This window comes from Urocitellus parryii, chromosome 10, assembly GCF_045843805.1.
Source record: "Urocitellus parryii isolate mUroPar1 chromosome 10, mUroPar1.hap1, whole genome shotgun sequence".
Taxonomy (NCBI): domain Eukaryota; kingdom Metazoa; phylum Chordata; class Mammalia; order Rodentia; family Sciuridae; genus Urocitellus; species Urocitellus parryii.
The window spans coordinates 144,155,369-144,182,134 of record NC_135540.1 but is presented as its reverse complement, the minus strand read 5'-3'; the positions used below and the strand labels follow the sequence as shown (position 1 = coordinate 144,182,134).

Below are 26,766 nucleotides of genomic sequence, written 5' to 3'. Positions count from 1 at the left end.
CCTGAACTAGGGCAGGCTGCACCAGAGCAAAGGGATGATCCCCAGGGGAAGAGGAAAACAGGGAGGGGCACATTAGGAGAGAATACTGTCTCCAGGCAGTGCTGCTGCAGAGGAAATGCCTGGGAATATGCTAGAACTTCTGAATGGGAAACAGGAAGCTTGTTCTTGGTTCCAGGGACCAGTCTAAAAAGAAGAGCAGGCCCTTAAGAAGTTGGGAGGGGAGACGTGGTCCTCCATGATTACAGGACTGATCCACTTGAGCCTCAGCTGAGGGCAGAACTCTGGGGAAGCCTCAGGATACCAGGGATCAGCTGGTCCTCCTGGAGCTGCCTCTGGGGCAGACTGACCACAAACTGAAGAGTAAACCAGCCACTGGATATGGATGAAGGACCCAAGACTTAGTGCCCAGGAGGCCTAAGGAAGAGCATCTAGGCAGGAGGAACAGCTAGTGCAGAGGCCCCGCTGAGGAGTCAGGGGAAGGCACACCACTTCTGAGGACTCCTCCGTCCTGCACCCAGAGAGTAGCACTGTGCTGCCTTCCACTGACAGCCCTCCCCTTTCCCCCAGCCAGCCAGCTGTGAGGACCCTGGTCTCCACCCCTCCTCTCTCCTTTCTCAACCAGATTATTCCCTGGCCCTGCCTCTGTGCAGGCCTCCCATAGTCCTCTTGGCTATGGGAGGGCTTCGACCCAACCTTGGAGCCTTGAGGAGGCAGATGTTCCCCGAGGCCCACACCCACTGCCTGCACTTCTGTTAAGGAAGAGCAGTGTTCATGGACACTCCTCCCTGCACTCAGGAGAAGACATGAGTGCACCTGACTGCTTCCTCTAGAACTTTGTTTCCTGACCTAGCATGTTCATTGAAACAGCCAGCATTTCCATCACACCCTCCCACAAACTTCCCAGAACGTCTTCCAGAGCAACTTGAAACCTCTGCAAAGAATCAAAACCAAACAACACCCGCCAGATGGATACTCTGTGTTTCAGCATCTTCCACAGCTCTTGGGATGGTCTCTTGTGCAGGCCCCTCTAAGTTCTGACCCCACTAGTCTGTGGGGTTGCCTCTCCTATTCTCTCCCTCTCTGTCTGGGTGGGTTAATCAGTGAGCCTTTACTTCTCTGGCGTTGGGGACTGGAAGTCCAGGGTCAGAGTGCTGGTGTGGTCAGGTTCTGGAGAGAGTCCACTGCCCTCCCCACTTCCTAAGGGAGCCGCTGTGCACTGTAATGGTAGAATTGTGCTGCCAAGTTCATATATTGGAATCCCTTAGCACCTTGGAGTGTGACTCAGTTGGAGACAGGGACTTTACAGAGATGATCAAGTTTAAAACAAGGTGATTAGGGGGCCCTCGTCCCCCATGACTGGTGTCCTTGTAGAAGGGGAGCTTGGACAGACTCACCGCAGGGGGAAGGCCCTGTGAAGATGAAGGCAGAGGTCAGGGTGGTGGTCTACAAGCCAAGGGGCCAGGACCAACAGGAGCTGCAGGGGACTGGCACAGAAACTGTCTCAAAGCCTCAGAGGACCCAGCCCTGGACAAGAGGATGGTGACTTGCAGCCTCCAGGACAATGAGACATTAAGTTTTAAGCCTACTCAGTTTTGGCACTTGTTATGACGTCCTTAGGACACTCAGAATTGTCATCTGTGCTGTTTGGTGATTAGCCTCTCTCTCCGGGTTTTGCATGAGAGCTCCAAGATCAGCCCATTTAACTGCTGCTGTCCCCTGGTAGGAACTGTGTGTATTCCACTTTATCTGTTCTATTGTCAGTGGGCCCAGAGTATCGGCAGACCTTGGCTGTTATGAATCAGGCTTTGTGAGCATTCTTCTTGTGTTTGGATACCACATGCTCAGAGATCCCACCATAGACTAACACCAGTCATAGGACATGCTATGTTCCCTTGGAAGATAATGCCAAGCCCTTTTCCAAAAATCCACACAAAAAGTCAAGTCTTTGGGATGGGGCTGTGGCTCAGTGGTAGAGTGCTTGCCTAGCATGCGTGAGGCCCTGGGTTCCATCCCCTGCACCACATAAACATAAACAAATAAAATAAAGGTATTGTGTCCATCTACAACTAAAAAAAAATATTAAAAAAAAATAAAAGCTGAGTCAGGCCTCCACACTTGTCACAATCCTGGCTCTAGTTTGGCTGCAGGCAATCTCCATTTGGCTCCCCCCCTCCCCCCCGCTGGCAAGCAGGCTCCACCTGCCTTGGGCACCTGCCCCTGCAGCTCTTACGAGGCTGTCATGCATCCTGGCCTTTTTTCTTCGGAGTGTCTTGCTCTTATTGACCTTTAGTTCTGGACATAGTCAGGGCAGGGCTGTCTTGTTGGTCCCAGTCGGTGCTCACTGCTTGTATCGTCTGGTTCACAAAGAAAGGCTGTCTGTTGCCCGCTGCCCTGAACTAGGGCAGGCTGCACCAGTGCTCCTGGGGATGGCCCCACAGTCTGATCACAGTTTGGGCACTCGAGTGACACACTCTCATCTACTGCGTGGCTCTGTTTCAAGACACCGTGTTCAGTGTGTATCTACACTTCCCAGAGACACTGTCTATTGGGCCTGACTGCCGCCTTCCTGTCACTTGTCCTTCCTTGGGAGAACAGGTCACAACCATCTGGTGCTAGGGAACACATGACAGCACCAGCACTGTGCTGGGAACCATGTCTGACACTGATAGAGCCCCTGGGTTCAGTCCCTGTACCTAAGTAAATAAGCAAACAAACAATCAGAAAGCAGAAAGGATACTTCTTTATAGTAAGAGCTGAGCAAGCAGTGAGGGGCCTTGGGCCACCCCAGCAGGAGCCGCAGGTCAGTGGCTTAAATCTTTCTTTGCTCTGAGCATGGCCTTGAGTGATTGGAGAAGAACAATGAGCCTTGATTTGGGGTTACAAACAAATTCAGCATGTGGGTGAATCTGCAGACACAGGGTTTGTGTATATCATACAGGCCACACCTCTCCACGTCAGGGCAGTGCTGCTACAGCTCTGGGGCTGGAAGTCCTCTTACCATCCTGCAGAGGTGGCTTCTTTCAAAAAAATATTTATTTTTTAGTCGTAGGTGGACACAATATCTTTATTTCATGTTTATGTGGAGCTAAGGATCGAACCCAGTGCCTCACGTGTGCTAGGCGGGTGCTCTGCCACCGAGCCACACCCCAGCCCTAGAGGTGGCTTCTGATGATGCTGGTTTTCATGTCCCAGAGCCAGCTGGGTGTCATGTGAGGTGGGGCTGGGTCCCTGCTTTGACCTAGCTTTCCCATGACCCACCTGCTGTACAGGAGGAGGCAACCAGGGTGGAACACTGCGGGAGCCTGTCCAGGTGTGGGCCGTCCACAGCTCTCCTCAAGAAAAAATGCAGATAAATTATTATAAAATTAGGTACATGTTTATTCAGAACAAGAGAATAAATTACAACAAATTAAATGGTTTTTATTTTTATATTTTGGTTCAGGAGACAAACGCACGGGTGCTCTACTACTGAGCTACACACCATCACCCTCCTAATTTAGTGAGTTTTACAGAGTCCCGAGGCCATGTGACTGAGGCGTCCCATGAGTGGACCCCCTGTGGACCTTGGCTCTTCTTCACTGGTGCCCTGCCATCTCCACACCTCTGCAGGCTTCGTCAAGGGTGGTGGACACACTCCTTCAGCACATGTGCTTCAGGATCAGCTCCCTGCAGAGGCAAAGACACCTGTCCGTTTCTTCTCCCAGAGTTGTACCCCTGGCCCACTTTCACACCCAGCAGCCAGCCCTGCATCCTAAGATGCCATCCAGAGTGGGTGCTAAGCAGCATAGCCAGGCACACATGCAGACAGCTGCCCTAGAAGACCTGCAGCTCCGTTCCCAAGGGCGAGTACACCATGCCTCATATTGGCCAGGGCAGAAGGCCGGAGGTGGGCCCAGGGTCTGCACCATGGCTTCTCAGGAAGAAGTGGCTGAGGCATGGTAGGAGCACAGAGTGAGTGGGGGACCTGGGGCCTGGGCTGTAGGGCAGTCCTCTGTGCACCTGACCCAGGGTTCTCAGGTCAGGGAAGTGTACTTGGTGGGAGGTCTGGTGAAAGAGCCTCTGTGGCTCCTGATTGGTCAGCCTGCGCATCAAAGGGGAGTTACATTGCTGTCTAGGAATCAGTCAGCCTGGGGTGGGCAAGGGCTGTCCAGGACCAAGGCCTCAAAGGCCAGAGCATCAAGACCACAGGAGCACGGGCATGCAGCAGATATAAGCAGGACAGTGGGGAGACTCACCCTAGAGATGTACATCAGATTCTGTTTAGGGAGAAGGGGGAACGAACAGAAAGGCGCTGGTTCTGAAGAAGTCCCAGAGCAGCAGTGGCTGTCCCTCCCCCACCCCCAGTTGGCCAGAGCAGGAACTGAACACCCTACCCTGGAGCTAAAGGCCTAGGCAGAGAGAGTGGGCCGAGTGGAAAGAAAACAGGCCTGAGGTCCACAGGGAGTACTCAGGAGCCCGTCCTCCTGACCTTCCATCTGGAAGCCCAAGGGCCTTCTGGTGGGCACTGCAGCCTCAGGGTGTAGCCCAGCTCCCAGTGAGTCCAACCCACTCAACTCCTCCTGGCCACGCCCCTTGGCCACAGCCAGCTCTGCCTGAGGGGAACAGGGTGCACCTTCCCAAGCCCTGACCCCCACCTGCCGCTCCTGCCACACACACCCTCACAGGAGCCAGACTCTCCCCTTCTCCAGGGATGGGCGCCGCGAGACCCCCAGGACCTCCCCCAGAGACTGGTCCCAGGCCCTTCTCTTTTCAGACACTCCAGCCCACCTCCTCTGTTCTCTGTGGGTTCTGCTGGCAACGGTTCCATTTCCAGTTTCACTCTTGAAGCCAACAGGTGCCCCCTTCAGAGCCTGAGGAGCCCCCACTGTGGCAGTCCTGGCCCCTCCCCACCCTTCCCCCTGCCCTTCTTAGTCCTGTGGTGGGGCCTCAGAAACCATCTGCCGGGCTCCTGGGGACAGAAGTTCTGAAAGACCTAGACCTGACCCTCCACACACCACTGCCCATGGACAGCCCTCCCTAAGACAGGGAGCCAGCAGGGCCTCCCCTGCCCAGTCCTTGCCTTTCTGCAGGGCCAGGAAGCCCATACCCAGCCAACTCCAGGCAGTCGTAGTGGAGAGGAGGCTCTGGCCAGCACACAGCCCATTTCACTCATGTTAGAACTGCTGGGCCACAAAGGTCATCTCCCTTGGGGTGTAGAACACTGGGAACCTCTGCCTTGTGAATGTCCCAAACATAAACCAAAATGCCGTGTCTCTGTGTCCCAGAGGGTGCAGTGTGAGACCCTGCCAGGACCTGCCCCTTCCCTTCCCCAGGACCTTCACTCTGAGTCCACTGAACTGGATCTGATCAGCCCAGCTGCCAACCTCAGGAGAGTTCTCTAAGGCTGTCCAGCACTTCTCGTAAGCCATGCCTCCCTGGCTGCCCCTTCCAGCCCACAGGATAATCCAGGAGAATCTCATAATGCAGCTGCACCTGCACAGTCCCTGCACCACACGGGCCATGGCCTGGGTCCAGCACCAGCACAGGCTGTGCCCTCAGTGGCCGGCATCAACACCTCTCTTGTCCAGTTGATGCTCCAGGTCCCGGGAGAGGTCCCACAGCTGGTATCGCACCGGACGCGTGTCAGACTTGCACTGCCTCTGCAAGCCCTCTGGGCCTCCCTTCCTCCTGCACCCAAGCCTCCTGGGGTTTTTCCCTTCTGCATGAAGGACATTGCTTGCTGTTTCCTTAACTGGAAGTTGATGGTGGCAAACCTCGGAGTTTCTTTAAAATGTTTCTGTTCAACCTTTTTTTGGAGGGGGGCGGGGGGATACTGTAGTTTTCGACAGTCTCACTAAATTGCCCAAGCTGGGCTTGAACTTGCCATCCTCCTGCCTCAGCCTCCAGAGCTGGGACTGCAAGTGCTTTCCACCCTACCCTGCCTGGAGAATGTTTCTGCTGGGTTTTGATTTCCTCTCACTGTTGGCCTACTCTAGGCAGCGTAAGTCTCCCACCATCTGCTGGTCAGCACTTCTGCTGAAAGGCCAGGGTCCCTTCACTGCTGGGCCCTAAAAGTGGAAGGTCTCTGGCAGCTTCTTATATCCCCTTGGTTTTGGCCTTGGCTCTTACATCCTGGGCTGATAGGATTCTGCTGTCTTCCCGGTTGGGCCTCTGCAGCACCCCCTGACCCGTGGCCTGGGTCTTGAGCGGTCAGTTACCACCACAGTCCCCTTCCTCGCTGCTGGAACACGCGCAGCACTGTTTCTGCTCCGCTCTGCCTCGTTTCCAGGTGGGGAAACTGAGTTGGATCTTCTCCCTGTGTTTGTTCTGTAGTCTCCCCTATTTTTCTGTTTAGTGTGAATTTAACCTGTGCTCTGTCTTCTAGTTCTTCTTCTTTTTAGGTGTAAACTGCAGTTAAACCAACCCATTACATTTTTGACCCATTTGTTGAGATATGACTTACATACAATAAAACAGATCAATTTAAATTGTGTGATTCAACAAGTTTTGAGTAAGTCTTCTTGAGATACTTATGGATTTTTTCAATATTTCCAGGTTGAAAAATGTAAAATAGAAAATTTGCATATTTTTCTCCTAGGTCAACTGTTTTCGATGCATTTTTTTTTTTTTTTTTTTTTTGGTGGGACTGGAACTGGGGGTGGAACCCAGGGATTCTTACCCACTGAGGCACATCCCCAGCCCTTTAAAAAATACATTTTGTTTAGAGACAGGGTCTTGGTGAGTTGCTTAGGGTCTCACTAGGTTGGTCTTGCGATCCTCCTGCCTCAGCCTCCTGAGCCAGGGATCACAGGGGTGTGCATGGTGCCCATATATCTTACTCTTTATATGAGACAATATCATTGTTTTCTGTTTTAGTTTTCAGAGCCATTTTGGATACAGACATCACGACCTTTCACCTGTAAACACTTGAGCATGATCTGGAAAGAACTAGAGCAGTCTGTCCACAGCCCTGACCAGAGCCTTTGAGGCTGGCATTTCAGAGCCCCCACGGCACACACTCCCAGGGGCGAACTGTCCAGTGAGGCCCTGTGCAGCCACCCGTGCCTTATTGGGGACCTGTCTCAGCACATGCATCAAGGACTTTGTGGCCCTCGTTTCTGCAGGTACCTGCTTTTCTCCTGGCAGATGGCTGGGTGGCAGGTCATTTGATTCACACAGGGTGGAGGTGATCCAGGGTGGACTTCAGTCCCTGCCAGGCCAGTTCTCTTCTGTTCACCTTTACTTTAATGTGTGGCCCTTGCGCCAGCTCTGACTTCCGTCCTGGGGTCCCCGTGAAGCTGCCCAAGCTCCACGCAGTGCGAACACTGGCCCTGCCTGGCCACGCTGGAGTCTCCTCCCCAAGCCAGCGTTGTTAGATCCCTGCTTGTAAGCCCTGCTCAGAAGACACTCTGCCCTGCCCACTTGGGTTTTCACCCGGATTCCTGGCTGCTAGCTCAGTTCTTTGATGCTCGTGAGTCTGTTTTACAGTTTCACACGGTTCAGCCTGTGTCCATGCGGGCTGCCTGGTGCACTTCCCTCTCCGCCTCTTTCAGGCCTTTCAGTTTTTTAATTTAAAGGGTTTTTTTTTTTTTTTTTTTTTTTTTTAAAGAGAGAGTGAGAGAGGAGAGAGAGAGAGAGAGAGAGAGAGAGAGAGAGAGAGAGAGAGAGAGAAATTTTTTAATATTTATTTTTTAGTTCTCGGCGGACACAACATCTTTGTTGGTATGTGGTGCTGAGGATCGAACCCGGGTCGCACGCATGCCAGGCGAGCGCGCTACCCCTTGAGCCACAACCCCAGCCCCTAAAGGGGTTTTTAGAATTGATTTTTGTATTTTATTTTCCTCCCTTGATGTTTTGGAATTTATACATTGTTTTTTCTCTTTTAAATGGCTAATTATGACATCTTACCTTGAAATTTTAAGAGGATCCAGTGTTAAAAATATGTTAACCTCCTCCTGCCAAAAAAAGTTCCCAGAACTTTAATCCCTCCTTCTGATTCCGCTGCTGCTGTCTGGGTATTCAGATTCTGTTTCTAATCCTTCATTCCTTCCTTCCTTCCATTGTTTTATACAATGTTCCCTTGGATTGCTACATGTATCAGGCTACTCTTGTGGGGAAACTTTCATGCTGCAGAACCTGCCTCAGAAATACCCTGGGTACAGGCATCTTGGGGAAACTGCCAGTGTTCTTCCATCTCCAAGTATATTGATCCAACCCATCCCCCCATTAGTCCATTTTATGTTACTACAATGAAATACCCAAAGCTCAGTAGCTTTATAAAGAAAAGAGGTTTATTTAGCTCCTATATTTGGAGGCTGTGAAGCAGCATAACACTGGCTCTGGTGAGAGCCCCCTGGCAGATGGCAGGGATGCCTGTGGGAGTGAGAGATCACATCTCAAGACAAGAAGCTAGAGACATTGGGATCCCACAATCCCTGGGGAGGGCAGGGCCCCAGCATCTAGGATCCACCTCTGCCAGGTCCCACCTCCCACATCACCACCCTCAGGATCAAGCTCCCAGCTCCTGGACCGCGGGGTGGTGAGCTGCACTGTGCCCCAGCACCCCACTCCTGTGGTTCTCCCACCACCGTGCAGTGGTCCTGGCTTCCTGCCCCCACTGCCCCTGTCTCCTTCGCCACTGTCAGTCCATGGCCTTCCTCTGCAGGTGACCTGAACTTTTCTTCTGGTTCCTCTTAAAATCTTGCTGCGAACTTTCTTGGTTTCCAGTTCTGCTACAATAGGTCCAGGTGAGAGTCACCTCTGATGGATTCTGCCCGGCACATGTACTTTCTGCTTCACAGGCTTAAGTTTCACACGAGTTACTGCTTAGCTTTTTTCCCCCCCAGTACTAGGGATTGAACCCAGGGGTGCGTTACCCCTGATCTACACCCCAGTCACTGTCGTCGTCGTCGTCCTCCTCCTCCTCCTCCTTCTTCTTTTTTTTTTTTTTTTGAGATGGATCTTGCTAAATTTCTAAGGCTGGCCTAGAACTTGCAATGCTGCCTCAGCTTCCCAAGTGCTGGGAACACAGGCCTGTGTGGGTGACGCTCTACCTGGCATCTGCCCAGGACTCGGGTGGGACGCCTCTCTCTTCTTCTCCTTGCTCTCAACGTCTCCGCCACCGTCTCGGTGCCCCTCTGCCTCTAGGTCAGCTCTCCAGACCTGTCTGCCCAGTAGGCCTGCCCCAGCTGTGCCCTGAGCTCCCTGCCAGGGATGTGCTTCACCCCAGGATCCATCCCTTCCCAGCACCTGCTCTGCCCCAAGTCCCTTTTCTCCATCAATCTTCCCTTTACAGCTGTCCGGGTGACCCAAGATTTAGAATCTCCGTCCAGAACTGTGACCTTGGCGGCTCGGGGATGAGCTCCGCTGTCCGGGGAGGGGGAAGGGGGCAGGGAGGGGTTTTCTCCCTGTCATGAAACCTGACTGCTGAGCTGCCCGTTGCTATAGCCTACCTGCTGGTGTCCAAACTTCAGATCTTAAGCTTTACACACCTCTGAGCTTACCTCCCCAGGACATCAGCCGCTCATCAGCTGTCCATTAGAAGTAGCTACCTGACTCCTCAAAGACAGCGCGGCCTCTGGCCACACCTGTTCCGGTGCCCCTCTGAATCCTTCTCACCCCCACCTCCAATCCCTCAGGCCTCACAGTGGGCCCTGACCACTTCACGCAGCCCCTGCCCTGCTCTAAGACCCAGTCGCTCTTGGGCCACCCGCCGAGCATTTCTGAGACGCTCTCCCAAGGCCACCACCCTCACAGCAAGGCGGGGTCGCAATGCCGGTTCCGCAGGGACACAGGGGACCTGCGTAGTGCTCCAGGAAGAGGGCCTCCAGCCGCCGCCCCTCCAGGCCGCGAGGCCCCGCCCTCGGCCTCCTCCGCGGCGGTCACGTGGGTGTCCCCCGCCGGCGGAACGGCTGGTCTGACCCTCTGGTCCTGCAGGTGGGGAGCGGCCAGCGCCTGCGGCCATGAGCCCCCGCGCCGCGCGGCTCGCGGTCCTGGCCACCCTCCTGGCCACCGCCCTGGCCGAGGCCCCGCACCTGGTGCGCGTGGACGCGGCGCGCACGCTGCGGCCCCTGCGGCACTTCTGGAGGAGCACCGGCTTCTGGTGAGCCACCCCGCGCTGGCCGCTGAGGCCCGGGAGGCCCCCAGAGCAGGCGCCCACCTAGCTGCTGAGGCCCCCTGTCGCATCTGGGGAAACCCTCGGGCTCACCGCCCTTCACACTGTGGGCCCTAGGGAGTCAGGACACACCAAGCTACTTCGTCGTGGCTCAGGTGGGGGTCTTCTCTCCTCTCCCCTCCACTCCAAGTTTGGGGTGTCTGGGGCTTTACTGAATGGGTACTCTCTGTGCTGGATATCTGCGGTCAGCCCTGAGCTTTTCCTGGCGCCAGGAGTCTGAAGAGTCCTGGTGGGTACTTAGGCTGTGAGCTCAGGATGCCCTCTTCCTGACTCCCCAAAAGGGCAGCCCAGTGGTTTGGGGGCTGACTCCCACCCCTGGGTGATACCAGCATCCTCCTTGGAGAGTTGAGACCCTTCCCTGTCTGGCAGGGCGAGTGTCCTGTGGGAGCTCCCAGCCCACCAGGACAAGACCACATGGCATTCCTGGTGGAGGGGTCATTTTATCACTCGCTGGCCGCACTGGCACCATGTCTACTGGGCGGGCCTGGGCAGGCAGGGCCAGATGTGTGGAAGCTGCTCCACTGTAGCCCCCAGGGTGAACACAGAGTACCTTGTCCTATCCCCAGTCCCCCACTGCCACATGAGCAGGCTGCCCACTACGACCTCAGCTGGGACCAGCAGCTCAACCTTGCCTACGTGGGTGCTGTCCCTCATGGTGGCATCAAGCAAGTCCGGACACATTGGCTGCTGGACCTCATCACAGCCAGGTGGGTGATGCTGGGGCAGGCATACTGGGCTGCTGGCCAGAGCCCACCTTACAGAGACACTGAAGAGGTAGGCCTGGTCTTGTGGGCCAGCTGTGGAGGACAGTGCAGGGCAGCGGGGAATGGCATCATGGGGAACAGAGCTGGGGGCTGCTCTGAAGACACATAGCCCTGCACAGGCCTTCCTGTCAGAGCCTCCACTGGGGAAGGCAGGAGGGGGACATCCTGGCTGGTAATGCTGGAAGCCCACTGTGTGCCCAGAGGCCCTGGATCCCTGGAAGGGGCCTAGCTGGGTTTGCCCTGGAAGTCACTTTGGAGGTTAGTATCTGGCTGCATTTGCTGCACCTGGTTCTGGTGTGAGGACAGGTGCTCCAGGCTGCGTGGCCATTGGCAGAGCTGTGCGGGGACAATGCACCTGAGGGCTGGACCAAGGTAGCTCTCCCACCTTGTCCCTGACACTGGACCAGCCATGCAAGTCTTGGCCAGAGGTGAGCACCAGGTGTGAGGAGCACTTGGGTATGGTGGCCTTCCAGAAATAGGCCCTGGTGCCCATGGTCCCTTGTCCAGCTCCTCCCTGTGAGGCAGGGGCTGGGTAGGCCCAGGGCTGGGGTGTCCTTTTGACGCCCTGAAGGCCACACCATTTGTGGGAATCTGACATAGAGTGTCAGACCGGGCATGGTCTCTCTGAGTTTGGGCCGAGGGTCCGTGTGTGTTGCCGGCACCAGGGTGGCAGCACAGGTTTTAGGCCGAGCGTGTGGGGTTCTCATGTGTGTTCGAGTGCTGCCCTTTCCCTTTTCAGTTGAGGTTCCCTGGCTTCTCTGTGGCAGAGGTGGCCCAAGATTGCATCCTTGGGTGACTCTAGCCCTTGGCAGGCTCCTGGAGAAGGAACTTAGTGATGGCTGATGGGGGGGAGTGGATGCCAGAAGACCCCGGCCCTGCTAGAGGGCAGAGTCAGGAACCACGAGCTCCCCACGGCGGGCACGGGCGGCCTCCACAGCGCTGTGCACGCTGGGGAACAGCTGCTCATCCTCAGAGCCCTGGTCCTCACCGAGGAAGCCCCCTCTCTTCAGAGCATCCCTCACTGAGGGGTTGCAACAGGCCAGAAGCAGGGTGACCCCTAGGGCCCAATAATCACGGCGAAGGTCCTTCAGTGTGGCCATGCCAGCCACATCCAGGAACAGCAGTGGGGCACAGTCAATGACCACCGTGTGGAAGCCAGTCACCATGGGCACCAGCCTGGCCCTGCTGGTCATTGAACCCAGGTCCTTGCCATCAACTGGCTCTCCCTCTCCAGCCCCCATCTCTGAGCCTGGCTCCCTCCTTGTGGCAGCTGAGCGCCCCGCATCCAGCCCAGTAAGGCTGTAGAGTGACCGCAGGAAGAAGTCCTTGTTGGCATAGTAGAGAGGCCCTGCAAAGCGGAACACCTGCACCCCAGGCTGAGGCACAAGGCCCTCGAACTCCGTGGCATCCTCGTAGAAGGCCGAGTCCCCAATGCGGGCCAGCAGGGCCGCCCGAGGGCGCTGTGTGCGGCCTGCCAGGCTGAGCAGTGAGAGGAGCACCCCAGCGAGCAGCCCAGCCTCAGTGGTGACTAGCACGCAGGTGGCCGCAGTGGCCACCCACACCAGCGCATCTGCTGGGCTCAGCCGCCACAGCCGTGGGAGGCCCCTCACCTTTCGAAGAGCTCCCCGCAGGCTGACGACGATGATGCAGGCCAGCACGCTCCGCTGCAGGTCCCAGAACAGTGGGGCCAGCACCAGCAGCACCAGCAGCACCACAGCAGCACTGACCACACTGGAGAGCTGTGTCCGGCAGCCGGTGGCTGTCTTCACTAGGCTCTTGGAGAGCGCTGCGCTGGTGGCAAAGCAGTGGAAGAAGGCGGGCAGCACGTTGCAGCAGCCCACGGCCAGGAGCTCCTGATTGGCGCGGACGGAGTAACCATGGCTGCGGGCAAACATCTCCGCCAGCGAGATGGAGAAGGCCGAGCCCACCAGGGCCAGGGACACTGCGTCCAGCGCCACACGCTGCATCAACCTGGGGTCTGGTGCCTGTGGGGCCACGAAGCCAGTGGGGATGTCGCCCGCCACGCTGGAGCCAAAGCGCCTGTGGAGCTGCCCAAAGTGGGAGACCAGTGTGGCCACCACGATGACCAGCAGCTCCGTGGGCAGCGGCACCTTCAGGCGGTGCCGGCAGCGGTCTGAAAGTTCTTTAGCCGCTAGAAGCACTGCCAGGCACACGGCGCTGGTGGCCACGTCACACAGGTTGGCCTGCGCCAGGCTTTGCAGCAGGCTTAGCCACGTGCTGATCACCATGCCTGGGCCCTGGTGCCGGGGCACCCGCACGCCCAGCATGTGCCTGAGCTGCGAGGTCAGGATCGTCACGGAGGCCCCCATGGCAAAGCCGTCGAGCAAGGGCTGAGAGAGGTAGGTGGACACGAAGCCCAGCCTAAGGACGCCCATGAGGACCTGTGGACAGAGTGCAGTCAGCACGGAAGGCCCAGGCAGAGACCTCACTGCCTGTCTGCGGCTGGTGCAGCCTGTGACCTGCTGGCTTCCAGAGTGGGACCCTCCTTTGGCCCCTGTGATCTGGACAGGCGCATGCCAGCAGACCTGACACACGTGGTGTTGCGTGTCAACAGGTGACTGTGGGCGTCATGTCTCACCTGCTGCTACTGGAACTAGACTTGTTCAGGGGTCACGGCTCTGGTGTCAGAAGGCAGCCCCTTCCTTCTGTGTCCTGCCCAGGCACAGCCCGCCCCCTCCCAGGCAGGGAAGGGACCACAGGAGGGATCAGGCAGACAGCCTGGGAAGGGGCAGATGGGGGTGGGGAGGCCATGGGAAGCATCCCCACCCAAGCTCACCTGGGACAGGAGACCCAGGAGGCCGTGGGGCTGCGGCCCAGCTGTCTCAGCTACAGCCAGGCTTGGCCCAGCAGCCCCACTCACGCTGCCGCTGGCCAGGCCAGCTGCTCGGGCCCCTCCTGTCTGCATCCACAGCCCCTGGGGTCCTAGGCATGGGTCACCCTGTGTGCCCACCTCTGCCCTTGCCTTGCCCTCTAGGAGGCCCTGGCCTCAAGGTGAGGGAACCTCTCTGGTCCTGACCTGTACTTCCCCATGGCCTTCCGTGGTGGTGGGCAGCAAGCCCCTGAGCAGGAGCAGCTGAACCAGCCAGCCCTGCCTCCCATGCAGCTCCTCACCTGGTAGATGCCAGCCACCAGCGTGAGGGCGGTGGCGACACGGATGGCGTGGCAGTCCCGCCCGCAGCCTGGTGGCCCCAGCACCAGGGAGGTGGTGGAGCTGTTGAGGGTGCTGCTGTTGCCCTGAGGCCCCAGGCTGTCCTGGGAGGGGTCGAAGCCAGCCAGCTGGAGCTCGCGGTCCACAACCTGCCCCACCATGAGGCACAGGAGGCTGAAGATGCCCACGTTGACGTGGCGCGAGGTGCCCATGAGGAAGTAGATGAGGTTGGCAAAGAAGGATGTGTACAGGCTGTAGATGGGCTGCAGCCCGGCCAGCAGGGAGTAGGCAATGGCCTGTGGCACCAGGATGATGCCGATGACCAAGCCCGACATGACGTCGCCCGCCAGATCCTCCCGTGGACAGTACTCACGCAGCCAGCGTGTGGCGGGCACCAGGCTCTGCACCAGCGCCCAGGCTCGTGGCACACTGCAGGTGCAGCTCCGCCACAGCCTGGCCTTCAGCCTCTCCAGTGGACGCTTCTGCGCAGGGGGCTGCCGGCGGACTAGCACCAGCCCCCTGCCCTGCTGCGGGGACTCAGGGGCTGCCTCCATCCTGCAGCACCTGGCACCACAGACCAACCTGCAAGGGAGAGTCGAAGTGGTCAGGGCCTTAGTCCCCTCATGGATCCAGGAGCCAGCGCCCAGCTGGTGCTGCAGGTCCACCGGGCAGAGGGCAGGGGTTGCCTGCCAACAGCAGGCCCTGGATGGAGGGATGCTGGGTCTCAGCTCCCACACCCTGTTTCTGGAGAGATGTGGGCAACAAGCCACGTGCCTCCTGTGAGCCCGATGATCTCAGAAATTGCCCAGAGACGTTCTGTCCAGGCTTGCCTGGCCTGTGGGCTCTGCAGTTCCTGCCGGAAATCCACCCCAAAGCATCCTCAAGGTCCTCCCCAAGGGAGAGGGAAAGGGCCTCCACCTGTACACACAGGCCTCAGGCCCAAGGGTGTCAGCGGCAGATGTGGCTCAGCTGCCCTCGCTACTTCCCTTGGTCCATGGTTTGGTGAAGAGCCCTCCTGTCCACCCCATACTCACACCCAGACCATCACCACTCTACAGTGGACAACACAGAATAGTGGGGCAGAGGGCCTCATGGATGCCAGGGACCCAGATCTGTGCCTCTCCCACCTGTCTCTCCAACAGCCCCCCAGGGTCAGAGAAAGTGCTTAGAGACCCCACCAGGCCAGCTGGGACCGAGTTGAGGCAGCTGGCATCTGTCTCCCTGCCCAGCCAGCATGCCACTCTGCAAACAGCAGGCCTGGCCATCCCTGCACCTTCTGACCTGCCTGGGTGAGCGAAAGTGCAGGGTGTCAGGGGCGGAGCTTAGAGGCCACACTGACCACAGTTGCGACCTTGGGCCTGTCCTCCTCGGGCTCCAAAGTACCTGTTTTCAAAATCCCCTTCATAGCAATCTTAAGCAAATACTCTCTGGCCCTTAGAGCCCAGGGCACCAAGGCACCTGTGAGGAGCCACTGCTATGGCTGGCCCTGGGCAGCCTCTGGGGAGAGTGGGGAGGTGGTCCTAGCCTGGCAGGCCACATGGTCCCCAGCAACAGTGAGAGCAGTGAGCCCTTCCTCCCAAGCCCCTGCCACAGGGGTCTCTGGCATCTCGGTGCTCACGCAGGTGCCTAGGGCCCAGGCATACAGAACGGGACTGCAAATGCTCCTGTCTTGCGCCCCAGTCTCTCAAGGAAACTGCCGGAGCCAAGCCTCCCTGCTCCTTCCTGGCTGTCCAGTGCCTCTGCTGTGGCAGGTGGTCGGGTGCAGGGATGATTCTTACCTGGTGGTGCCCACAGGCTTGGTGGCCCTCAGAATATGGAGGGGCTGAGGCCTGCTGGCCGGCTGGCCCTCCAAGCCCTCTGGGACAGCGGGTCTGAGGCTGACCTGTGAGAAGCACTGTGTGTGTCGGACCTGCAGTTCAATTATTTACCCCAAAGAGAGCTGAGTCATGGGTTTCCCCCGGCCAGTGCTACCTGAGTGCTGATCCAGTGAGCCAATCCCGAGAGTCAGACTGTAATCGGAGCCTCACACATAATTATAGTTGTAGGGGCCTCCAGTGACCACCACCTTCTTGGGGGCAGCCACCCTGCTGGGAGGGGTGGGATGAGTGGCTGGAGCAGGGTGCCCAGTGTCTCAGACCTGGCCAGAGGCGAGCACAGCACCCCTGGCGGGTGGGGAGGCAAGGCCCCTGTCCAGTTGCTAGATGTTATCCATTCTGTCAGGAGCCTGGCCTGGTCCAAGCTGGAACAGGGGAGGCACAACAGCCAACTGGGCACAGTGTGACCATGTCCCCAACCTCTGTCTTGGGTCCCTGTGAGGAAACCAGACCCAGGCTGCTGGTGTGTGCACACATGTACTCCTGTGAAAGGTGTGCCTCCTGTGAAAGGTGTGCCTTCTGGCTCTTGCCAGAGGGGGTCCTATGTGTGACTGTGGGTGGGCTCCTGGTCCCCATGCAGCTCACCCTCTCCTCTGAGCAGGGTGGGACCAACAGCACCTGCTTTGTAGGGCTGGCTGAAGATAAGTGGCCCCTTAGAAGGGATTAAGCCAAGTACTCAGGAGTGGCCCAAAGTGAAGGAACTAAGGTGGGTGGCTGTCTCTACAGTGACTTTTCAGAACCCCAGGCCCCATCTGGATAGGAGTGGGCTTATGGGGACGTCGCTATGCGTCAGGAGGCTTGGCTCTGGGGCTGCGGGGGCTAGGTGCTCTTCCATCCTGCAGGGAGGCCCCACAGATTGTGGTCGGCCCCTCCAGTGGGACTGGGAGGTGCAGTTGGCCTGGCCTGCTGTGCCTGCGTGGCTCTGGGCACAGTGAAGCCACCAGCCCTCTCTCTTCCCCAGGGAATTAGGATCAACACGTGTCTTGTAACACCAGCTGGGATCCTGGGCTCCTCCCCCAGGAGGAGACAGTAAGATGTTGAGGTGGGGAGCAGAGCCCCAGGGGGAAGCAGCTCCCAACCAGGGCCCACCCTGGAACCTCGTCCTGCAAGCCAAGCTCTGCTTCCTGATGCCATGGGCCTGGCCAGGGAAGACCAGCAGCCCTGTCTGGGGACTAAATGGGTGTGGAATTAGGTGGGTGGAAGGAAGCCTGAGTGGGAGATGAGGTTAAGCTGGATACCCCACCTTTGTTACCATAGCCCCCACCCATGCCCTCTCCAGATCTGATTGCTGCTGCTGGAGGACCCTGCCCAGGACCCCACCATCTCCCCTGCCTCTGCAGGGGCTCTGCCTTCCTCCTCCTGGACCCCAGTCCTGAGGGGCCCACTGTTTGCCCAGTGGTTGGGAGTGTGGCTTCCAGTGGGTGTGGTGGGGGTGAATCGCAGCATGCCTTCTGAGGCAGATAAGGGACCCTTCTGCTGTCCAGAAGGCAGCTACTGGGCGTCATAAAACTCTCATCTGCCCAGTTACCCCTGGAGGGGCAGTGAAGAACTACCCAGGAGGCCACCAGGGCTGAGTCACTTTCCTGGGGTCTCTCTGGAGATGGCAGGATGGATCCTGGGTCCACAGGGCAAGGTGGGGGGTGTCACCTGGGCAGTACAGAACAGTGTAGGGGCAGCCTCTCCCCCCTCTGTGGTCTGGCTGACAGGTTTCCGGGCTCCGCCTGCCCTGCCTGGTAGGGGTGTCTCCGCAGGGGAGATGCAACTGTGGTCACACCTCCAGACTCCAGGCGAGAGAATAGGAGGGCCCTTGGGACTTAGGGCTCCCAGCCCCCAGCCGCGGTTTCTCTGTGTTGAGGTCAGGACCACTCCCCACCCGCAGCGCGCCCGGGAGCCACAGGCTCCCTCGCTCTCAGCTGGGCCCACTCAGGGCAGCGACTTGTGGTCCGGCGCCTTCAGTCCGCCGGGACCCCGCTGCATGCCTATCTCGTCCAGTGCGGCCCCGTGATTTCCTTCGTTTTATCCTTTAAGCGTGCAGCGGGGTTCAGAAGACCCCAGCGGGGCAGAGATGCAGGTTCTCCCCGCCTCCGAGCTTGGGCGGCCTCTTTCCCACGCCGGGAGCGCGGCCTGGCTCCGCCCCGTTCCCCACCCTCAGGGCGCGCGGCCGCTGCCCACCCTGCGCGTCTCTCCCACGCTGCCATCCCACCCTCAGCGGAGGCGCGGGCGGACGAGCTCACTGCCCTGACCCTCGCCGCACGCGCGGACCCGCCCGCTCATCGACCCCCGCTGCATGCACCCCCTGCAGGCCGCCCACCCCCCAAAACGCGCGGCCCGGCCCGCTCACCCCTCCACCGTGCGGACGCCCCAGTGCCTGCGCGCCCCCGTGCACGCTTCCCCGGCCGTGTCACCTCGCGCACCCGCCTAGCCCACCCGGGCCGCCCGCCCTCACCCCAGCCGCGTGCACTCACCGCGCCGCAGCGGCTGCGTTCTAGCGGCGCACGCGCTCGGCCAGGGGCGGGGGCCTGGGGCCCAACGGGCACCAGCGCGGTGAATGGGCCCTTGTGAGGCTCGGCGCGGTCCCGCGGGGCCTGGCCCTGTAGAGGTGCCTCTCGCTTCCTGGCCCCAGCTGGCTCTGCAGGGGAGTTTTGGAGTGGACCTCACCATTCGCCGGCCTAGTCCCTTCCTGAGTCTAGGCCTCTGGAATCCTGTCATAGTGGGGGCTGAGGCAGAGGGAGACTGACCCACCGAAAGTGGGGCCACAGGACAGGTCCCTGGGGTTGGGTCTGGGGCAGCCGCTGGGGCCATCTTGGCATCCTGCATCCCTGGCTGCTAGGGCCATTAGACCCTCCGGCCGGTCCCTGGAGTGGGCGCTAGGTGGGGTTATGGCCGCGGAGATCTGCAGAGAAAACGGGAGCCTGTGACTGTGTCCCCTCATTACCTCCAGGACTTCGGAACCGGTCGCTGTCAGCGACCGCGCATTAATCTTTATCCAAGTGCTTGTAACGTTTCATTTATTTGCTACTGACTGTGACCCTTGTCTGAGAGCGCTGAGGTGGAGTGGGTGCAGCAGATCCAGCAGAGGGAGCCCCAGGAGCTGGGTCTGTGGACCGAGGACTGGGCCCAGGCTCTGCTCCAGGGTGTGAGGGAGCGGAGAAGGACACGCTGGGAACCTGAAGAAGGGGTGCTGTCCCCACCTGCTGGGCAGGGGTCATCACTAAGCTGTGACTCATCTGTCAGTGGTCAAGCCAGACTGCACTGTCTACCACGGTGACCTCACCTGCCTGCCATCCCAGACAACTCAGAGCTGTCTTGCAGGCCCTCTGGGGGCACATGTCCTGGGACCTGGACCCTAACCCTAACCCTAACCCTTGGACCTTGGCTAGAGGCTGCAGTGGACTCCCAGGGGGAGGACTAGTGCCTGGGTTGGACAGTGGCAGACCTTGGCTGGCTCTCCTAACTCTTTACTGAGCTGGCCCCAGACCCCTGAGCACCAGCACCCTTACCTAGGCCCCCCTCAGGCTGCCAGTTTTCCACCACCAAACCCAGACCAGTTTCCTGCAGGCTCATCCTGCTCCTCCAAGCTGCTGTTAGAAACCTCACCTCACCCACTCCCTGGAAGCCCATCTGCTCTAGCCCCTTCCCATGGGCTTCCAAGCCACTGCCCAGCTGGGCACCCCTCCTCTTGCTGGGAGCCCCTGCAGCCCTCTAGCCAGTCTCTGGCTCCTGCTCTGACTCCAATTCACTGCCACAGGGACCCTTCCAAAATGTCCCTGTGATGCTCTGCTCAGAACTCTGCAAGGGCTCCTACTTCAGTCCGTCAATGTCCCATCCTCACATGGGCACAAGACCCCCCAAAACACACCTTGTTCATTCTGCCTGAGCCCCTACCATGAGCTCACGCCTACCTCAGGGCCTTTGCATGTGTGTACATCACTGGCGTGTCTTGTCACCTGGCAGGCCTTTGATGTTACTCTGACAGGTCCTCTCTCTTGACCCTTTGCCCCCTTCGCTCGCACTCCTGTCACATCCCCTCCAACAAACATCTGACGGCCTATTAAAGATCCACATGGTTGTCTGATGATACCCGTCCCTCTTGAACCTGAGCCCTGTGAGAATCCGTCTGGACTGAGGGTGTGGGGAGACCCTCCACCTTCCTGACTTGCCCATTCAGTTGCTTCTTGGGAGGATGGGAGGATGGTGAGGGTGCCAAATGTGGGGCCCTTGTCTCCAGGAGGTGCCGAGAACCAGGTTCTGCCTGGCACTGTACCAGTCCTCTGCTCCAGGCCAGCCATCCTCAGGACGCCCCCCCAGTCCTGTTGTGTGGCTCCTGCCCGGCTTCCTGCCCCTCCACCCCAGGCTCCCATTTCTGAAAGGCTTGGACACATGAGGACCCTGGTGGATACCAGGCTGTGGGTGACAGGCTTCCACAGTGTTGGTGTTCCAGAGGGACGGGCGTGGGCACCCTGGAGACACGTTCAGCCTGGCACCTTATGGTTCCCTCCCTGCCTGGGAGCGGCAGTGGTCCCAGCCCAGGGCTGCCAGATGCCTGGCTGTCCCCAGCACCTCCTCTCCTTCAGCCAGGGGTCGGCCGGGCAGGGCCTGAGCTACAACTTCACCCACCTGGACGGGTATCTGGACCTCCTCCAAGAGAACCAGCTGCTGCCTGGTAAGCAGGGACAAGCCCCCTGCAGACACCCTGGGTCCTCCCTGGCAGTGGTGGCCTGGGCTGCCTTGGGACTGGGTGGGCTGCTGGAACTATGCAGGCAGTGGGGCAGCTGCCTGCTGTGTCTCAGGCTTTGAGCTGATGGGAAGCCCTTCAGGACGCTTCAATGACTTTGAGGACAAGCTGCAGGTGGTGAAGTGGAGGGACCTGGTCTCTCTCCTGGCCAGGAGATACATAGGTGTGTGGGAGGGCATGCCCTGGGGCCTGGAGGCTCCCCTTCCCCTTCACCCAGGCCCCCTCCTGTCATGGCTCCTGGGCTTCCTGGGGTGGGGGCTCACCTTCAGATCTCCAGTCCTGGGGACCCCTGGGAGGCGGGTGGCACTCACGCTCTCTGGATGGAGGTGGACACTCTGCAGGTAGGTACGGACTAGCACAGGTTTCTAAGTGGAACTTCGAGACATGGAATGAGCCAGACCACAAGGATTTTGACAACGTGTCCATGACCACTCAAGGTGTGTGGCATGCTTCGGTCCCACCATGTGGGGCGGGCTTGAGGGGGGCCCTGTGCCCACAGACCCTCCTGACCCCTGGACCCACGGGCTCCAGGCTTCCTGAACTACTATGATGCCTGCTCTGAGGGTCTGAGGGCTGCCAGCCCTGCCCTACGGCTGGGTGGCCCCGGCGACTCCTTCCACCCGCCCCCGCGGTCCCCGCTCTGCTGGAGCCTCCTGGGGCACTGTGCCAACGGCACCAACTTCTTCACTGGCGAGGTGGGCGTGCGTCTGGACTACATCTCCCTGCACAAGAAGGTGTGTGCTGTGCCCAGCCCCCCTCAGCCAGGCTCGCAGCTGCGGTGCTGAGGCCGGTGCTGCCGCAGGGCAAAGGCAGCTCCATCGGCATCCTGGAGCAGGAGGTGGCCACCGTGCAGCAGATCCAGCAGCTCTTCCCCACGTTCAAGGATACCCCCATCTACAACGATGAGGCAGACCCGCTGGTGGGCTGGTCACAGCCACAGCCATGGAGGGCTGACGTGACCTACGCAGCCATGGTGGTGAAGGTGGGCCCACCCTGTAGCTGCTGAGTCCACCAGGCCAGCCAGCTGACCTTCCAGGGTGGGGTGAGCAGGTGGCCCTCCACGACCCTGCTGTCCTGGGCCCCCGCAGGTCATCGCCCAGCACCAGAACCTGCTGGTCGCCAACTCCAGCTCCCCAGTCTGCTATGCTCTCCTGAGCAATGACAACGCCTTCCTGAGCTACCACCCGCACCCCTTCTCCCAGCGCACGCTGACTGCCCGCTTCCAGGTGAACAACACCCACCCGCCCCACGTGCAGCTGCTGCGAAAGCCAGTTCTCACAGCCATGGGGCTGCTGGCCCTGCTGGGTGAGCTCTCCTTGTTGCTCCTGTGTGTGTTCGGTCAGACTGGAAACAGACCTGCCCCCTGGCATGTTCCCTCTGAGATGGGTAAGGCCAGAGAAGGCCCTGAGCCCCTGACCCAGGCTTTACCTAGTTAGGGTATCTTCCAGGGCCAGGAGTGTCCTGTACAAAGGCCCTGAGGCACGGGAAGCACACTTCCTGCTGTGCCTATGTCTTGGGGCTTAGTCCTCCTAAGTTTCTGCCCCCATCCCCTCTGGTTCTATGGCCGAGAGGTGTGAGGACAGCAAGAGGAGGAGCACATGGTGGGAAGGCAGGCCGAGGGGCAGCTACCGCACATGGTGACAGCCCCACACCCCCACCCTGGGCCCTGTAGATGGAGAGCAGCTCTGGGCAGAGGTGTCCCGACACAGGGTGGTGCTGGACAGCAACCACACAGTGGGCGTCCTGGCCAGTGCCCACCACCCTAAGGGCCCCACTGACGCCTGGCGTGCCACCATGCTGGTCTATGCAAGCAATGACACCCACGCCCACCCCAACCGCAGCATCCGCGTGACCCTGCGCTTGGATGGGGTTCCTCCCCACCCAGGTGAGCGGTGCCCAGGGAGGGCAGGCAGGAGGGGGCGGGGCAGGTGAGATGAGCCCCAGCGTCCCACCCGCAGGGCTTCTCTACGTCACATACCACCTGGACAACCGTCTCTGCAGCCCCCACAGCGAGTGGCAGCGCATGGGCCGGCCGGTCTTCCCCTCCGCGGAGCAGTTCCGCCGCATGCGCTTAGCTGAGGTCTGTGGGCCCTGGGTGTCACCGAGACCTGTGGTCAGGGGGGCTTCTCTCACCTGGGCCCCTCTGTTGTCCCCAGGACCCTGTGGTTGCAGAGCCGCGCCCCTTCCCTGTCGGCGGCAGCCTGACACTGCATCCTGAGCTTGCGCTGCCTTCGCTCCTTCTGGTGCACGTGTGTGCGCGCCCCGAGAAGCCTCCTGGCCAGGCAAGTGACACCCCTGCCCCGCCAGCAGCTGCCCACTCCCTCCACACCCTGCCATAGTCCCTCTCTCCCCGCAGGTCACCCGCCTCCGTGTCCTGCCCTTGACCCGAGGGCAGCTGGCTCTGGTCTGGTCGGATGAGCGCGTGGGCTCCAAGTGCGTGACTGGGGCCACTGCCCCTCCTCAGTGTGGCCCTGCAGAGGCCCACCTGGTCTTCCCCCTGCAGAGTTCCCAATGCCCTCCGCAAGGCAGACCAATGGCCTGTCCTCTGCCCTTCAACGGCCCCCATCGCACATGCGCTCCCCTGCACACAGCCACCCTGGACTGCGCACCTGTCTTGGAGAGCTGGGCCCCTGCAGGGGACACTGAGAGCCTTAGCTGGGCCGTTGTCCTCTGCCCTCAGCTCCTGTGGCCTGTCCCTGTAGGAAGAATGCCCAGGGTGCTGGACTGGGGACATGCCAGTAAGGGGCTGGAGGGCTATGGACACACCCTACCCTGCCCACTCAGACTCAGGGGCCACCCTGACCCCCACCTCCCCAGGTGCCTGTGGACTTATGAGATCCAGTTCTCCCTGGATGGTGAGGTGTACACCCCGGTCAGCAGGAGGCCATCCACTTTTAACCTCTTTGTGTTCAGCCCAGGTACACCTAACACCCACGGCTCTGGGTTTCAGCACACCACTGGGTGCCGTGGGGCAGGGGGTTTCGGGGACTCAGGTGGGTTCAGGTGGACACACGCTCCATAACACATGTACCTTTGTGTCTCCAGACACAGCTGCTGTTTCTGGCTCCTACCGCGTGCGAGCACTGGACTACTGGGCCCGGCCGGGCCCCTTCTCTGACCCCGTACCATACCTGGAGGTGCCTGCCTCATGAGGGACCCATGAGCCTGGTGAACTGCTGGCTGGTCATAGGGTGCCAGCTCTTTTGTCTCCCACCTCACAGTTTAAAGAGCCTTTCTACATCACAGTGTTGGGTCAGCTTCTGGACGGACACTGGGTCAAGTGGGGACTGGCACCAGGGAAAGAGGACAGGGCTGGTGGAGAGCAGGTGGAGCCTGGCCTTTGCCTGCCTCCTCCCAACAAGGACTCCAGCCCGCCAGGTGGAGCTGCTGGTGAGGGCTACCAGGTGGAGATGCCTGTCCTGCCCACCAGGGGTCCCTGGTGTCCCCCTGGGGAGGCAGCCCCCACTCCTGCTCCCCGCCTTCCTCCTCATTCTGCAGAATGGGGCACTGAGGCTACTCCAAGGAGGAGCATCTGCAGGGCACCATGGTGGAGGGTGGGACAGGGCATTCCTGCCCATGCCAGACTGTGGTCAGCAGCAGAAAAGACTGCTGTCTCCACCTCCCCAGGTCCTCTGGGCCCAGGAAGAAACGAGTGAGGACACTCACTCTGCAGAGAGGCAGGTGGGGGCAGCTGCCGAGCAGAGGAGCACCAGCAGGTCCAGACAGAAGGCTGCAAAGAAAGGTCACCGTCCAGGAGCAGCGAGCTCCACCGAGGGACGTGGCCCCAGCCCCTCTCCAGTGCCCACTATGGCTGCCTTTGGCTAAGAGAGCTGTCTTCAGTGGAGGATAGAGGCACGGGAGCCAGCATGTCTTCTGGGGTTGTCCTGCAGCTAAGTGCAGAGCTCACGTCCAGGCTGATGGAGGGCTCAGCAGGGCTCCTTCCCCAGCCAGGTCCCAGGGCCAGCCAGGCCTGGGGTCGCTGGGTCCCCACCCTCCAGCCTCTGGACATGTCGCCTTTGGCCCTTGCTTTTGGGGCTCAGGCTTCAAGCCATGCCAAGAGCCAGGGGTGTCCATGCTGTCCCTGTTACCATGGCCACTGCAGAAGCCTAGTATCTGACACGATGTTTGTGAGGGTCACAGCAGAGTGGATGCCCTGGGACAAATGTGGGCATTTCTGAGGCACAGGCCCTGGCCCGTCCTGGCAGCCCATGCACTGTCTCCCCAGGCCTGCCAGTCCCCAGCCTCCTTCCTCTCTGGGTCTGGCCAGCAGTCAGCCTTTTGGATGCTGCTGTTGGAGAGCCAAACTTGGGTGGGGTGTGCCCTTTCCCAGGGCCAGGCCCAGTGGGCTAGGACACAGCCTCTGTCCCCTTCTGGGTGGCCTGCTGGACACAGCGCTATAAGCCACTTCTGCACGTGTGCCTTCCCTCCCGCAGCAGTGGGAGGGCATGTGAAGCCCAGGCTGCTTGTGGGAGAGGCTCCACCTGCCTGCATGTGGCACATCACAGTGCACATGCGTGCCCTCGGCTGGCACTGCCCTTTGGGCCAAGTGGAGACTGGTGTTGGGGCTTCACCAGGGCTCAGTGGTGAATCCAGAGCTGCTTTCCAGGGGGACTTCATGGGACAGGAGGAAGTAGCCTGCACTAGGAGGTAGGGTCTGGATTGCTGGCAGTTCTGTCTGCTGGCTGTGTTGGCCTGAGGGCCACCTGTCCAGCAGTGTCGCAGGCCAGGCCTGTGGAGCCTTTTCCTGCCAGCATTACCTGTTGTCCAGGAGGTGGTGGGGGTGGGATGTGAAACTAGGTACACAGGGGCACCCAGAACCAAGCCCCCCAGGCCTTGCCTCTGAGAGGTGGAGCGAGGCACAGAGACATCTAAGTGGGCTCTCCTGGACTCCCCTGAGCTCCCACCCTATGGAACGCACACCTTCCTGAGGCAGGGAGGGTGTGTGCAGTCTCCTGCCCCAGGTCCAGCCAGCATCGCCCTGACCCGGTTGGATGCACTGTGGCAGGAGAGTGGCATAGAGGCTCCTGCTAGGCAAGGACAGAGGAGCATCTGCCTGTGACAGCTGCAGGCCAGGGCCAGGTCCTTAGGCGCTGCAATCCTCCAGTCTTCAACCACCGCCCGGCCAGCTGGGGCCCACTGGAGGCCCCACTCTGCCTCCTGAATGAGCGCAGGCCCGGCCAGAGTGTCCACAAGCCCACAGCCTCCACACAGGGCTGCTGCAGACGCCCTGCCCCACTCTGAGCCCTGAGTCACATGGTCTATGGGAGGGGACTGGAGTGGTTCAGAGCCCTGTCTTCCAGGCAGTCACTACTACACCGTGGCTTAAACCAGAGACTACTTCCAGGTCCTCCTCGGGGACCCGCCCCTCCACCCGGCTCAGGTACAGGGATCTGCTCAGGTGGGAGGCCTCGGAGCCATGGGGGCATCAGGGTCCCAGCATTACCGGCTGCCATCAGTCATTCTAGGGACCTCTCATGTCTCTCATGGTCTCCAAGCCACAGGCCCCTGAAGGCATATCACTCTGGAAGTGCTGGTGTCCTGTTCAAGTCAGGAGGACTCGGCCCTCTGTCAGGCTCTGGTGCTGCTGGTCCTGGGCCATGACAGCGGCCCTGAAGTGCAGGACTCTGGCCTCCTGCCCCTTGCTGTTCCAGGTGCTCAGGTCAGCCCAAGCCAGAGGCCCGCACTGTTCAGGTGGCGAGGCGGTGGCCCTCCACCTGCAGAGCCACAAGGCTCCTGAGAGCCCCAAGGCCTGGCACCTACTCCCTTTCTGTAACCCTCTCTCCTGGCCTTACTGGGGGCAGAGGAGGGATGGCACCCTCCTCAGGTGGCTGCCTGGGGACAGACAAGCTCTCTCCTGGGGCTGCCTCCCCTTTCCCTGAAGGTGAGCAGGTCCAGCCTTAAGCTGGGTGCCCACCTGGCAGCACAGGTGGCCCTGGAGCCCCAGTCTTCAGCTGCCCCTTCGCACTCCACTCCACTTCTTCTTTCTTGGGGAGTCCTCCCGTTGCCAGGGCAACCGTCCCTCTACCTGTACTTCCTCCAGCACCACTGATAACTGAGGCTGGTCCCCTGCA

The 26,766-nt window shown here is 59.7% G+C and overlaps 2 protein-coding genes across 4 annotated transcripts; one reads left to right on the top strand and one right to left on the bottom strand.

Annotated features, from left to right (window-relative positions):
- Nucleotides 1–8,324: 8,324 nt before the first annotated feature.
- On the top strand, nucleotides 8,325–23,935 carry Idua (alpha-L-iduronidase). 3 transcript variants are annotated; one of them, XM_026379438.2, is made up of 14 exons: nucleotides 8,325–10,081; nucleotides 10,720–10,860; nucleotides 20,535–20,623; nucleotides 20,751–20,858; nucleotides 21,037–21,132; nucleotides 21,227–21,429; nucleotides 21,579–21,677; nucleotides 21,784–22,000; nucleotides 22,368–22,580; nucleotides 22,654–22,775; nucleotides 22,852–22,977; nucleotides 23,052–23,128; nucleotides 23,513–23,613; nucleotides 23,741–23,935. In XM_026379438.2, exons 1-14 carry the CDS (start codon nucleotides 9,942–9,944, stop codon nucleotides 23,845–23,847), a joined length of 1,839 nt encoding a protein of 612 aa, XP_026235223.2. In that variant the 5' UTR covers nucleotides 8,325–9,941; the 3' UTR covers nucleotides 23,848–23,935. The 3 variants fall into 3 exon arrangements, with proteins under 3 accessions (XP_026235223.2, XP_026235222.2, XP_026235224.2); XM_026379437.2 differs by having other exon boundaries at nucleotides 21,498–21,677; XM_026379439.2 differs by lacking the exon at nucleotides 8,325–10,081 and having other exon boundaries at nucleotides 10,756–10,860; nucleotides 20,539–20,623; nucleotides 21,498–21,677.
- On the bottom strand, nucleotides 11,432–15,937 carry Slc26a1 (solute carrier family 26 member 1). The gene is made up of 3 exons (XM_026379436.2): nucleotides 15,865–15,937; nucleotides 14,050–14,668; nucleotides 11,432–13,319 (listed from the first exon to the last, which is right to left on the bottom strand). Exons 2-3 carry the CDS (start codon nucleotides 14,638–14,640, stop codon nucleotides 11,796–11,798), a joined length of 2,115 nt encoding a protein of 704 aa, XP_026235221.2. The 5' UTR covers nucleotides 14,641–14,668; nucleotides 15,865–15,937; the 3' UTR covers nucleotides 11,432–11,795.
- Nucleotides 23,936–26,766: the final 2,831 nt, after the last annotated feature.

What these genes read in the sequence shown, in the direction of transcription:
- Idua (XM_026379437.2), top strand. Translation starts at nt 9,942, where the DNA reads ATGAGCCCCCGCGCCGCGCGGCTCGCGGTCCTGGCCACCCTCCTGGCC. An exon ending in ACATCTCCCTGCACAAGAAG is followed by an intron (nt 21,430 to 21,497) that starts GTGTGTGCTGTG and finishes GTGCTGCCGCAG; the next exon opens with GGCAAAGGCAGCTCCATCGG. An exon ending in GATGAGCGCGTGGGCTCCAA is followed by an intron (nt 23,129 to 23,512) that starts GTGCGTGACTGG and finishes CCACCTCCCCAG; the next exon opens with GTGCCTGTGGACTTATGAGA.
- Slc26a1 (XM_026379436.2), bottom strand. Translation starts at nt 14,640, where the DNA reads ATGGAGGCAGCCCCTGAGTCCCCGCAGCAGGGCAGGGGGCTGGTGCTA. An exon ending in TGGTGGCTGGCATCTACCAG is followed by an intron (nt 13,320 to 14,049) that starts GTGAGGAGCTGC and finishes CTCTGTCCACAG; the next exon opens with GTCCTCATGGGCGTCCTTAG.